General features: G+C 38.2%; 1 protein-coding gene across 2 annotated transcripts; it reads right to left on the bottom strand.

Moving 5' to 3' along the window:
* Positions 1–790: 790 nt before the first annotated feature.
* Positions 791–8,468, bottom strand: dele1 (DAP3 binding cell death enhancer 1). 2 transcript variants are annotated; one of them, XM_083566057.1, is made up of 12 exons: positions 8,277–8,468; positions 7,431–7,533; positions 7,030–7,132; positions 6,716–6,851; positions 5,607–5,780; positions 5,470–5,531; positions 5,301–5,379; positions 4,395–4,537; positions 3,736–3,906; positions 3,561–3,653; positions 2,750–2,900; positions 791–1,644 (listed from the first exon to the last, which is right to left on the bottom strand). In XM_083566057.1, exons 1-12 carry the CDS (start codon positions 8,305–8,307, stop codon positions 1,418–1,420), a joined length of 1,473 nt encoding a protein of 490 aa, XP_083422183.1. In that variant the 5' UTR covers positions 8,308–8,468; the 3' UTR covers positions 791–1,417. The 2 variants fall into 2 exon arrangements, with proteins under 2 accessions (XP_083422183.1, XP_083422184.1); XM_083566058.1 differs by having other exon boundaries at positions 5,470–5,528; positions 8,277–8,461.
* Between the last annotated feature and the right edge of the window lie 5,845 nt (positions 8,469–14,313).

Here is a 14,313-nt window from a genome sequence, read left to right as displayed (position 1 = left end):
CACTGTGCACAGAGTTTTCCTATTGCATTTAGCGTTTATATCTTTAAACCTACCAGAAAGTCTGTTCCGTTGTATCACTCTTCTGGATTTTCCACATTAGGAAATAAATGCATGCTCAGAATTGCATTTTTTTTTATGCATGTACATGGGTATATATACATGGTATATACATGGATTCTGGCTTTTTTATTCAAATTATTCAGAATGTGAATAAACCAGTAATTAGTTACTATTATTTTATGTCCTTCCTGAATGGTGGCTTCACGTTTGTTAAATGGTGTAAACCCCACTTTTACAAACTTGCAGGGCCCTCGTGTCGACCCTTTTGGCGTTCCGTATCGTAGAAGCGCACCCCTGATGCTCGCTCCCGAAGTGACCAATGAGCGCGCCGAGCGCAGGGAGCGCGCACAGCTGAATGAATGACATCATCGAGTTAAAGAACTGCATGTACGTGGGTTGAGACCATGTTCTGTTATCATTAACGATTTCAAGAACCTTCTTCAGGTGACCATTTTAAATCCTGCATACCTAGAACCCTTTAATATATACATACAAACATAAATCATAAAAAAATACATGCATTTATAAAAATACTTAATAATCCCATTATATACAATTAGGAACAACATGTTCCTGTATGTCTTTTGCTCTTATCATCTGTTATTGGATGCTAATAGATAATTTTAATTATATATAAATGATATTTCTTATAGAGTACTTAAATATGAATTATTAGATATTTAGTCTATTTTTACAATTACCCTATAAAAAATACAAGACAGTGAACTGATAGAAAAGTTTTTATTTTGCTGTAAACAGAAAAGTGTGCGTCAAGCAGTCCATAGTGCTTAAAATCACCACAATAAACAAAAAAAACATTGCTTATAATTCTGGATTCACAGTAACTATCATTATATCAGTAATTTTATATTACCTTTTTTTAACCAAGGCACATATTATAGAAAAGCATTATTTTGGGTTTACGTTTCATCATATTTCAGCACAAGTTACATACCAAGCCTCATGATTTGTCTCCTCTGGACTCATCATTCGCTCCCTCGTGCCATTATTGACTCCCCAGGAGTGAATCATATTGTAACACCTCAATACTGAATCACTGCATGCTGTCAGTACAAAGTTTTGAACATTGATTGCTGTCGCTACACAAATTTACACACTCGCATTGAAATGGCTCTCAGGAAGTGTACAAAAAACCCACCATAACTCAAACACCTATAGAACAAACGTACATAAATAAACATCTGGCAAACACTGAAATAAAAAAGGAGCAAAACTGTGAATATATATTTTATGAATATATGAATATAAAGTGGCTTTTTGAAAGCTTGACTCCGATTGGCTGTGTGTGTGTGTGTGTGTGTGTGTGTGTGTGTGTGTGTGTGTGTGGTGGTTATTATTACCCCACCCCTATAATCCAGCCCCCACTTCTATAGTCAGCATTGAGTGGGTGAGTGGGAAAAGGGGGCGGGGCTACGAGACAGCCTGTGCTCCGTGAATGAAAAAGCGGCTGAGTCGGCGAATCGGTCGTCTCTCGAGTTACGTTTGGCGCCGGAGGAAACATGGAGCTCAACGGAAGACGATCAAGGACTGAGAGACAAGGAGCGGAACGGATAGAGCGCATAACTAGCGAGAGAGAGAGAGAGAGAGAGAGAGAGAGAAAAGGATTATGTCAGTATAATTGTGTACAAAAATAAATAAATAAATAAAAGTGGGCGGAGTTAGAAAGTGTGTATGTATGTGTGCGGTCAAAGTTCGGTATCGTTGGTGGGGTGGGGGGCTGGGTATCGTTAAACGGTAATAATTTTTTGGTTTATTATTACATACATTTGGGATCAACATTTGAACAGTTTACATATTTAAAACTATTTGAAATAAAATGCCTAATTGGATCAATAATCTATAAAATAATTTATTAAAAATAAAACGAAATAAATCTAATGAATACTTTTTTGGTATATTGATTACATTGAGAAAATCAATAAATAAAATAATAAATAATAATAAATTAATTAATTAATACAATTTGCATAAATTAAATTGATTTACATTCAATCTTAAATGCATTCAAAATGAAATATAATTCAATAGACGACCCCATTTTGACCCCATTTGAGTAATACAGATGTGCATGTTAGTGTGTGTGTGTGTGTGTGTGTGTGTGTGTGTGTGTGTGTGTGTGTGTGTGTGTTACATTTTAATATAACATTTTCTAAAAATATGATCTATTGAACTGTTTCAGGTTTATTAATACCTTAGGAAACGTCTTCATTTCTCACATCCTTTATTCAGGAATAGTCAGGATTTTCTCTTTTTGAGAGAAATTCCTGAAGCTGGACATAAAACGGTAAAGAATCTATCGCGCTAGCGTTAGCCGCTAGCAACTTAGCGGCTTAGCGCAGAGCAAATTGTGACACTGCGCTAACTCTAGTTTCTTTTTTTTTTTTTAACCCCTGGAGTTGTTGTGTATGTTTTTTCCAAGTTTAATTAAAATAAATAAATAAATAAATAATAAACAATAATAATAATAATAAATGCGCTCAAAATGCGAGTTGGAGACTAAACAAACTTTCGGTCCGCCACTTAATACCTTCCTGAGGGAATTTGGATTTTAACTAGGTTCCGCACGTAAAAAGGATTGCATTGGGTAAACGTGTGCAAAAATAACATTTTATTGGTATTTTATTGTGTGTGTGTGTGTGTGTGTGTGTGTGTGTGTGTGTGTGCTCACCTTCTCGCTTATGTAGGTCGAGTTTGTTCTTGGCCTGCTGGTTTCCTCGAGCTGCTGCTTTCTTGTAATAACACACTGCAGTCACGTAACACCGAGGAACTCCGAACCCTCTCTCGTAGCACTGACCCAGAAACAGCAGACCGGTACTGTTCTACACACACACACACACACACACACACACACACACACACACACACACACACACACACACACACACACACACACTTTGGATTAGGCTTTAAAATAGGTTCTTCAAGTCCACAGTTCTGTCATTCTAAATCCATGTCCTTTAACAAAATATATCTAAATGCCTACCTACATTATAATTCACATTATGGGTAAAAGTGTGTGGACACCTGACTGTAAGATTGGTGTGTCCCCTTTTATACATCTATTTCCACATTACGTCCCCAATGGCTGTCATTCTCTAGAGAAGATGTTCCACAAGATTTTGTGGAGATTAACTCAGGAAAAAACTTCTGCGTTAGTAGAGTCGGGTAGGTGAGGTGAGGAGGCCTGGGATGCCGTTCGCATTTATCCCAAAGGTGTACAAAAGCTCTACAGCAAAAGATCTTCCACTCCGACCCATAGGAAGAATATCTTCATGGAGCCGGCTTGGTGCACAGGGGTTACCGACACGATGGAATAAGTTGTGAAGGGAAACATTTTATACTACAGCATCAGAAGATGTCCTATAAAATTGTGTGCCTCCAGCATTGTGGGAACAGTTTGAGGAAGAAGCACATGGTGCAAAATCAGGTGCCCCAACAGAGTCTATGTACACAATAACGCAGTCATTTGTGCCACTCACCCCGCTCTCTGCTGCCATTCTGAAATACTGGACTGATGTTCCTCCGTGCACATCTGGATCGTGAGAGAATAACACACCCAGATAGAGCTGAGCCTGGGCAGGAAGAGACACGGACGCATTAGTAAGTGACACTTCAGATAAATGTACTTTTGTGGTCTTGCTCCTCTCTCTGTACCTCGGTGAGTCCGGCATCGGCAGCGCTCTGTAGTAGAGAGATGGCTGTAGCTGTATCAGTGTGTGTCTTTGTGGCACTCTGCTGCCCTCTGCTGCTCAGGAGGAGTTTAGCACAGCGATACTGAGCCTGTGTGTGACCTGATAATGCTGCATGCCTGTAATATCGCAGAGCCTACACACGCGCGCGCGCGCGCGCGCACACACACACACACACACACACACACACAAAGATACAAAAGTAGGGCTGTGACGATATTTTTATAATTTTTTTTTTATATATACAGCGCGGTCAATAAGTCCCTCATGGTGGCGGCGTAGAGCAGGTAGTCGTGATACTGTGCGAGATTTAATACATTAATATTTAATCATAAAAATTTAACTTTTTCTAAATAAGAAAAAGAAATGACTTGCTCGTTTTAAGAGACCCGTCTAATTTTCATAGTTATTATTGTTAACAGAATAATCACTAAGTATGACACAGGAACACACGTATTCATTCCCAAAATGAACCCTAGAAAGCAGGTGACTTTCTGAACTGCCTCAGAGAACAACGCCATCTTTCCAAACAGAACCAAAAAAAAAATTACCCTGTACTGTGCATGTTACATAACTGATTATATGCCTATGTGACACTGAAATGTGTGTGTGTGTAATAAGTACCTTGTTAAGATCTTTCCCGACGCCGCGGCCCGTCTCGTAACACACGCCGACGTTGAACTGAGCTTTGCTGTAATTCTGCCGAGCCGAAGCGTGAAAACACTCGAACGCTGCCTTGTGATCGCCGGCTTTAGAGCTCTCCAGACCTGACACACACACACACACACACACACACACACACACACACACACACACGGAAATACTATTACCAGGCACTACTTGTACACAGCATAACATCATAAGGAGATGAGCTGAATACTGATTATTATATTCACTCAATAATCGACAAAACGCCTGATCGCATGCAGTTATAAAAATCTGATCAATAACAGGGTGCTGGAATGGGGCCCAAAGACAAGTATCCATCCTAAAAGGATGAAATAATGACAGGTGACACACTTTTTATCCCTTACAAATATGTTAATAACTAGAGGGCGACGATACCAATTGGACTGTACTTGCCGATAAGCAATTAATCAACCGTTTTTCAAATGAATACTGGATAAACAATAAAACATACTCCATGTAAAACAATACTGAACTTTATTACAAACAATGAACAAATGTGCTAAAGGAAATAAATATGAATATATCAATGAATAAATATAATGATATTTATTTTTTATAATTTATGAATTATAACACAGCGCTCTCCGAGCAGCACGCAGTCTCAGGTGTAAAAACAAGCATGTGGTGTCCGTGATTCGCCACTAGAGGCCACTCTTGCAATGACAGTGGCCGGAAAAACTGTGTGGGTTTTTGCAGATAGTTTTAGCTATCAACTATCAGTGCCGATTAACTGTTTTTGCCCTCTATTTAGGAATCGCAAGGCATCATATAACAAATCGTATCGAATTGCTCTGAATCCTACAATATCCAATCGTATATGCAAATATTGAACATGTTTACCAATGATGTTGAGGATGACTGGCACGCCGTTGCCTGCGACGTCTCTCAGATTCCGCTCGGCCTCGTCCAGACAACACGACTGTGAAAATACGCATAAAGCGTCAAGAATCTTTATCCGTCACAGCAGATCGGTGCTCTTGAAACGAAACGGCTAGATCAGGAAACGCACTTGCTCTTGTGGTGTGTCACATCCCGTGGCTGACGTCTGGGTGACAAAGTCCGAGAAATCTTCTGAAGGAGAGAAAACGGTGTTAACTGTAGTCATGGATACGCAATTTTTACGGTACAATTTGTTTAATGGATGACCTGTGATGGTTTGGGTCACTGGCTCCTCCTGCTGGTCACTGATTGGGGGTGCAGGTTCAGAAATTGTATCGTAATTAAAACCACTGCTCTGATCGCTGCTGCTGCTGCTATGCTCCGGACTTGTTAAGGCCCCCGTCACGCACACCCCGCGGGGCAACACAATGTGCCCTGACACTGTGACCGCAAAATAGAAAGGAACAAAAGATGGATGGTGAATATTAAAGATTAATTGTGGGTTAATAGCGCAATAATGCAAGGGAAAAGGTTTGATTTAAAGTATTTTCAATATGTTCTATATAGTTTCCTACACACATTTCCTTTTACAAACCACCTTTCTTTTCTTTTTTTTTATCCACCCAGGCACACGCTTTTGCACTGTGTTTGTGAAACCAGTGTGTGTGGTTTATTTATTAAATACACCACTATATGATTATACTGGAATCCTTAGCCACTATGCCCAATCCAAGGCAAAGGTGTTCTTAAACACTGCTCATAGGTAGTGGACAGACATTTCGAACCATGTTCCCATGGAAACATGAGAGACTATATTGCCAAAAGTATTGGGACACCTGATCTTTCCTGCTATATGTGGTTCTCTTCCAAGCTGTTAGTACAAATCTGGAGGCACTCGATTGTACAGGACGTGTTTAATAAAAAATTGCATTCACTTTGAACTTGGAAACTTAAACCTGTTCCAGCATGGCGATGCCCCTGTGCACAAAGTGAGCTTCTTCAAGATCTGGTTTACATGCTTCATCTTATCCCTACTGAACGCCTTTGGGATGAATCTGAACGCTGACTGCACCCCAGGTCTCCTCACCCTACATCAGTACCTGCCTTTCATAACACCCTTGTGGCTGAACACAAATATCCATAAGCACACTCCAAAATCTAGTGGAACATCTTCCCCGAAGAGTGGAGGGAATTATAAGAGCGAATTGGGACTAAATGTGGAATGCGATGCTCAAAAGGAACATACCATAATTATGAGCAGGTGACCCAATACTTTTGGCAACATCGTGTATATGCCTTGTGCCTATTTGATCAATGTACATTTTGCATTAGGAGGCGCTGGCGCTTGATTGGACAGGATGGATGACGTCACTCACGCATATCCAGCAGGATCTTGTTTGTGCATTTGTGAAGTTCTGGCAGGCGGACGGTTCCCGGGTTCTGTTCGCCAACTGAGGAGAACTGAGAGTGAATCCTCCTGCAGATCTGCATGAACAGAACCGCCGCAGCACCCTACACACACACACACACACACACACACACACACACACACACAGAAACAAACAAAACCAACTATGCATAAAGTTTATTCTTAACCAGCATGCATAATTACTAATAATTGTGAACTGGAGTATTGTGTGTGTGTGTGTGTGTGTGTGTGTGTGTGTGTGTGTGTGTGTGTGTTCTCTACCCATCCCACTGCATCGAGCGCTGTGTATCTGCGCATTCCAGCAGAGCAAAACTCTGTCGTTCTTTTGTTTTTCTTCTGCTCTCTTTCATCTCCTCTCTGGGACCTGAAAGCAACAAAGCGAACATAATTTAGTTACAGAATTGATCAAGTTCAAGAATTTAAGTCTGGGTGACAATTTAGTCTGGAAATGATGCACAGAAACCACAATGACCTCCACGTTACTGTTGACCGCAATCGATGTCAGCATGTAACGTCATATAACGGGGGTATTAAGGGGTACGCACAGATTTACGTTACTCCATTCAATGTGTGCGTTTTTATGTAATACATCCCTGCATAAGGAGAACTGCAGGTAGGCTGATGGTGGGACAGAGGGACGAAGTTAAATGATTGACGATTACCGGCTGGTGGACAGCACCGACGACGAGCTGATGACCTCATCTTCAATGTGGTGGCCGTTGGAGAGACGTAAAGATGGCGCGTTCCCATGGCAACGGCTTAGAACTAGTAACGGACCAAATGTAGAAAAAAACAGGAAAGCGATTAACAAGCAATCTGCACTTTGAAGCTCCTTCTACTACTAACATACGGGTTTATACACGATTGACGCTTAATAATACGTTAATTATGGTTTGTTGAAGGGATCTATTTTTCCTACATTGTTCAGGGTTCTACTGTTCTAGTTTTTTGTCTAGTTTAGACAAAAAAGTGCTCTTACCACTGATCCAACTGTCCCATGACATCTAGTGATTCTGATTTGACAACAATACAAATGTGGAATGAATTTGATCTACATGTTATCAACTCTATATAAATAACCCACATTTCAATACATTGAATATTCATTTATTCTCTTGTTTTGTCTACAATTAACGTTTAGATCCATCAGAAAATAGATTATTAATAAACTAACTCATCAATTGAACGTTAGGCAGAATTGTAAACAGTTTTCTTGTTTGTGAACGCGCCACAGCAAAACAGCACGGCCTTTCAAGGGGAGACTTGAGCCATGCTGTGTTCAAGATTGCGTCAATGTCTGTGCTCTTTGGTTCGTTTTAAACATTAATACTATATAATAATTTTTTTTTTAAGGCATTTAGTCGTTGTAAAGTGTGTTAGATTTGTATTAGCGCTGCATTGCTATATATGGAAAGAAAAAGGTTAAACCCGAAATAAAAAAATATTTAATAAACTGAATACGTCAAAGCCTTTTGCGACCCTGTCGCAAAAACAGGACGCAAACTCACCTCTTCCAACCAAGCTTTGAAATCGCCACATCTTTAGTGTCCGTTTGTTATTTGTGCGCTTTTACTTTTTATAATATATAATATTTTTTATAGGTTGTGTCCATATTAATAATAATAACAAAAAAAAAAAAAAACACATCAGAGATCTGCGACTTCCGCATGCAGATCTACTGTACAGAAAATTCTCGACCCAGTGCGGGGGGCGGGGCGGGGGCGGGGCTATCAGGCGTAAGGCGGAGCTTCTTGGACAGAAGGTGATGCAAGCAGATGACATTGTTTAGACTGTTTATCATGTTTATAAAGAGCATAAATAAAATCATTACAAAAAAATTCAAAAATACAGTGAATGCAAGATAACAATTACATCCCAATCAATTTAAGGCGTTAAATGCAAATATATGTATGTATATATATATATATTATATATATATATATATATATATATATATATATATATATATATATATATATATATATATATATATATATATAATTTAATTTAATATATTGATTCCATTCTTTCTTGTTAATTTTCCTGCAATTGGCATTTGATTAGTGGTTTTATTCTGGAAAACTTTTGGATTTGTGCTCATTTGTCTGTGGGGTTACTGTCTTTTCTGGTAATAGGACAAACATTCTATAGCACACTGTGTGGGCAAAAGTATTGGGACAACTGAATTTCCCAACCCATGTGTTGTTGTTTTTTTTTTTCAAAACTGTTATCGCAAAATTCAACGCACACAATTGTACAAGATGTCTTTGAATGCAGTAGCATGAAAATCTCCCTTCACTTCAACTAGAGACCCAGACCTGTTCCAGCATGGCGATGCTCCGTTGCACTTGCATGGGTTGGAGTGGAAGATCTCCTGCTATAGAGCTCTGACCCCAACCCTACTGAACACCTTTGGGCCTCCTCAGCTATATCAGTACCTGACTTTTCTAACACATTTGAGTTTGAATGAACACCAATCTCCACAAGCACACTCCAAAATCTAGTGGAACATCGTCTCAGAAGAGTGGAGAGAATTATAAGAGCAAATAGAAGTACATACTATACTTATGACCAGGTGTATGCAACCTTTTGGCAATCTAGTGTAATTCCACACACACAACATGCAAGCAGAATTGTTGTAATTGTGAAAGAAAAAAAAAACTTTTTACATTAGGACAATCAGAATCATATTTTACCACATTTTAGGTAGGTCAGGATGAACTACATATTAAATAGGATGTCAAACTCATTTAGAAAAATCTAGCAATAACGTTATTATTATTATTATTATTATTATTATTATTATTATTATTATTATTATTATTATTATTATTATTATTATTATTGATGCAGTTATAAGGCTGACTGCAGTCTTCCAGGTGACCATGAGAGGGCAGTATTGTCAGCAAAAAAAATCCTATATCAAAATGCCACTAAAGTGATTTTATTTTTTCTCCATTTTTTAAACACAAATTTTAAATCTTAATAAATGATGCACGATAATATATAAACAACCTATTAATTCATCTTAACTCATTTCACTCTTATCTGTCTGGTCTTTTCTGGAAATAAGCTTCACCTGTTTCTAGGCAATATTATTAGCCTGGTGAATACTATGGTAAAGAATTTACATACATGTCAGTATTTCATCAAGTTTTTAAAAAGGGAAAAAAAATTTGGTTCAAATAAATGATGCTTTTTCATTTTGCTTCTAAAATGCCCTCGTGTTATGTCCACCTATCAGGTTTTGCCTCAGAGTTACGAGGCTAACACTCTAATCAGACATACCTACATGCATACATGTGTAACTAATAATACTGTATTGAGAATATTTATAATATTTTTAGTCAGTTTTTTGTGACATTCGGATCAGAACGTGAACAAGTTTCATCTGGTTGGTCGTAGATACATCTGTGTGGGATGCAACAATACAAAATTTGATTTGTATACTGGATATACTGGATTGTATATTCTTGGAAAGTCAAAATAAAGCAGACCTTTGCTGTACACCGTCGTACGGCAAAAATTTATTTACTCGAACACACTCTTTCCTTTCCTGTCAGACAAGAGCGTATTTAGAAAAGTGGCAGAAAGCAGAATAGTACAAGTCATATTTCAGTTTGATTTTTGCAAATTCATTATTTGCAGTCTGACCAGAATGTCAGCCATTTTTAGAAAATGCTATAAAACTTTAGATAGATAGATAGATAGATAGATAGATAGATAGATAGATAGATAGATAGATAGATAGATAGATAGATAGATAGATAGATAGATAGATAGATTAGCATCTATTAGCATCAGAAGTGCAAATATTAGCAATTGTGCAAATTTCCAAGTGCAGATAAATATGTAAGAATATGTACAGAAGGTAAATACAGTGAAACCACAATAGTTTTGCGACTGTGTGTGGCTCAAAGGTTAGGAGCAACATTTCAAAACAGAGTTTGTACTAATAAATTACAAAAAAATTTACATATTACATAAAAAACGAGGAACCATCAAAATATTTTGTACTTGTGAGGGTTCATAGAACGTAACCCCCACAAGGTTGCACTGCATACATAAATGTAAATATATGTACAGTGAATAAAAATAAAGGCTATAGCAGTGACGAGATGTGCAGACACTGTGGTAAAGGTACCACAAGTAGAAGGTTCTAAGGTTATGGCATTGGAAAAAATGTGTAAGCTGAATAAATAAGTCCATTAAATCTATATATATATATATATATATATATCAACATGAATGTGAAATATTAAGTTTTTGTATATATTTTTATGTTTTCAATCTCGCAAACATCCCGAACCATCTTGAGATGTACCAGTGCCAACTGGATCCCACTACATGTGTGGAGTTTTGACATTGGACCTCCTGGAGTGTTTAAAGGCTCTGGCATGGAGAAGCTGATGCTGGATCTGTGATGATCACAAATGCTGAGCTCATAAAACTAGGAGCTACAAACCATAAAGACTGTATAAGACTGCAGAAAGAACATCACTTATAATCTTATACTCCAGTACTCATGTTAGTTCTCACTCTCCAGTGTTCTGTATTGTTGAAGATTTATGATCACACTCTTGATGTCACCCAAATGAGGACGGGTTCCCCTTTTGAGTCTGGTTCCTCTCAAGGTTTCTTCCTCATATCATCTAAGGGAGTTTTTTTCTTGCCACAGTCGCCACGGCTGCTCATCAGGGATCAATGCACACCATTCACCTTAACTGTTGATTTCTGTAAAGCTGCTTTGAGACAATGTCTGTTGTGGAAAGCGCTATACAAATAAACTTGACTTGACTTGACTTACACACCAGACTATCAACTCTAGCTACGTTGTCTAATGTATTCATATGATATGCTAGTCACTAATTAGCAGATGAGCTTGCACGCTTTTAGTTAGCAAATTATTAGGTTACAATAGGTTACTTTCTTAACACCTCTGTCATTTGATTAGCATGAATTCTAATAAACTTTTTGATTAAATAAGGATTTTCTTCAGGGTTCTTAGTACTATATATTTCCTAATGCAGTGAGCAAAGATATCTGAGTTTTACTATTGAAATGATGGTTACTAATTCACCAATTTGAAGGCCATGTGCGAGTGTGACGACGTTGTGCAGTGTTGTTAGCATGTTAATCTTAGCACAAGGACAATCTCATTAACGAGAAGTGGAATGTTTGTAGAGTTTATAGGGAATTTTGTCATTGTAATTAGCAGACAAACTAAATAGATTTAAGAATTGATCCAAAATGGGTTGAGGATCACAGCCAGGTCAAATGTCTGAAATTGTTTTTCTTTAATAGCTGCTGTCGTGACGACGTCCCACAAAATGTAGCTCAATGTTTAAGATCCCGAAGATAAGCTAATAAAAGAGACTTTATTAAAAATAAAACCAAATAATTCAGTGAAAAATGTATACATCGCAGTCTGTTCGTTTTCCTTTATAGTGCTTCCGTCTCACACCTGACCCCCACAATTGACACCCACAAATACACAATGTATTTCTTACACGCTTTAGTAACGCAATGGTAGCGTCAGCTTTCCTGCCTTAAAAACCCTAACCTAGCTATTAATCACAGATCCCAAAGCTGGGTTTTTTTCACTGTCCTTTCAACATGGTGCTTCTTTTTCTTGTAATTATTACGCAATTAAACAATCGGCTCTAGGAAAGCTGTCTGGACGTCTTCATGATCAAAGTAAGATCTGTGTGTTAAATTATTCAATTCAAACCAGGAGTTAATTAAAAAAATAATTCCAATGAGTGGAAACTGCATTTATTTTCCTCATCTGTTTTTATTTATACACTTATCTCAGCATTTAACTGCCTGAAAAGATTCCACATAGAAAGATTTGCCTGAAACATCCCAGTGCTTCATGACCACTTTTGAAATGCTGACTTCTGAGGAACCCTTTGATTTTCATGTGTTCCATGTCCTGAATGTTCACAGGAATGACTGTTGTGGGCAGGGAACCACCATGACCGGGACGGTCACTGATGGACATACAGACATCTTTAAAACGTTTACACCACGTACTCTGCTTGAAATCCTTTGTAGATATCAGTGGGTTTTACGTCTCCGTTCACAAAACAAATACTGCTTTTAATACTGCCATGCTAGCGTCCGTTTTTCTACCTGTAAGTCCCAGTTTGACTTGAACGTCCCTCGTAGGATCACAGATAAAAACAACTGTGTTAACCACCATAATATGCTGCGATTTTCCATTTGCTCTGATGTTTGGTCATAAGAAATTTCTATTTGCTGCAAATCTCTTTTCTTGAGGTATCCCAGGGATGAAGCAATAAGCCATATCTAATGGACCAAGTCATCTCTCTCTGTTGTAATCACCTGACACAAAGGTCACCAATAGGAAACAGTCCAGGCTAGAAATAGGGAATTTGGGGACAAACTTACACTTATAAGGAATAATTCATTCTTTATAACCACATTATCTGTGTAAAGCTGCTTTGAGATGATGTCCATTGTTAAGTGCTAACAATTGTTAAGTGCTATACAAATAAAGCACCAGGGTTCTGGAGGAACGTTGTCTCGTTTTTACTGTGTACTCTGTACCACTGTGTATAAATGACAAAAGCTTCTTGACTTGACTTGACTTGACTTGACTCGAAATTGTATTGAGTCGTTGCTGGTGCTGTTGTGTCCAAATTATCCACCTTAAGCCTTTGTTAACAAAATAATCTGCTGTGGATACAGTGCTAGAACATTTATAGCTGGTGTGTGTTTGTGTGTGTATGTGTGTGTGTGGTCCAGACTGTAATTACGATTCCTCCCACGCCAGTGTTCCAGTACCTCGGTGCTCCTTCTTACGCTCCCCATCGAGCAGGTTTCAAAAACGAAAGTCGGATTTGGTTTGTTGTCTTTAGTAATACGTTATATGGACGGGAATACTCATGTCCAGGAAAAAGAGGCAATCGGCTGCGGTTTGCAAAATCTTCAAAAATGAAGAATCTCCCATGAACGGATCCGTTTGGTCTTTGGAAATGGTCCGTTAAAACCAGATCTGCTTTCCAATACTTTTTTAACTTGCTGTCATCAATTCACTTTCTTTTCTGCTTTCCCCCCCGTCAATTTCATTACAACTACGGGGTCAACTCGAGTTTGTTGGAAAAATAATCCTGAGGGATAAAGCCAGAATTCATGGCAGTCTGACAGTTTTTGAATTTTTATAGTAAAGAAGATCTTAATGGCAGATGTATATAGGAGCCTTGTAATATTTTATACTATAAATGTATTACTTTTTTGACATGGTAAAAGGTTGTCCCATTGACTCCTAAACACAGGGGGGCATTTAGATTATAAATGTACTTTGGACATTTGACTATTAGACTGGTCTCCTTTTTTTGAACATCCAATTCCACATTTAGTTCTTGTTTGCCATTATAATGTCCTCCACTCTTCTGAGAAGATTTTCCACTAGATTTTGTGGAGATTTGTGCTCATTCAGCTACAAGAGTGTTAGTAAAGTCTGGTACTGATGTAGGTGAGGTGAGGAGGGGTGCAGTCAATGTTCCAATGCATCCCAGA

This window comes from Silurus aristotelis (assembly GCF_946808225.1).
Source record: "Silurus aristotelis genome assembly, chromosome: 17".
NCBI classification, from domain to species: domain Eukaryota; kingdom Metazoa; phylum Chordata; class Actinopteri; order Siluriformes; family Siluridae; genus Silurus; species Silurus aristotelis.
This window is presented reverse-complemented; position numbering and strand designations above follow the sequence as displayed.

Excerpts from the sequence above, each read along its gene's own strand:
- dele1 (XM_083566057.1), bottom strand. The coding sequence starts at position 8,307 with ATGTGGCGATTTCAAAGCTTGGTTGGAAGAG. Across the intron at positions 5,380-5,469 it reads GTGACACACCACAAGAGCAA|TCGTGTTGTCTGGACGAGGC; the intron begins GTGCGTTTCCTG and ends GTATTTTCACAG. Across the intron at positions 4,538-5,300 it reads AGTCATCCTCAACATCATTG|GTCTGGAGAGCTCTAAAGCC; the intron begins GTAAACATGTTC and ends TGTGTGTGTCAG.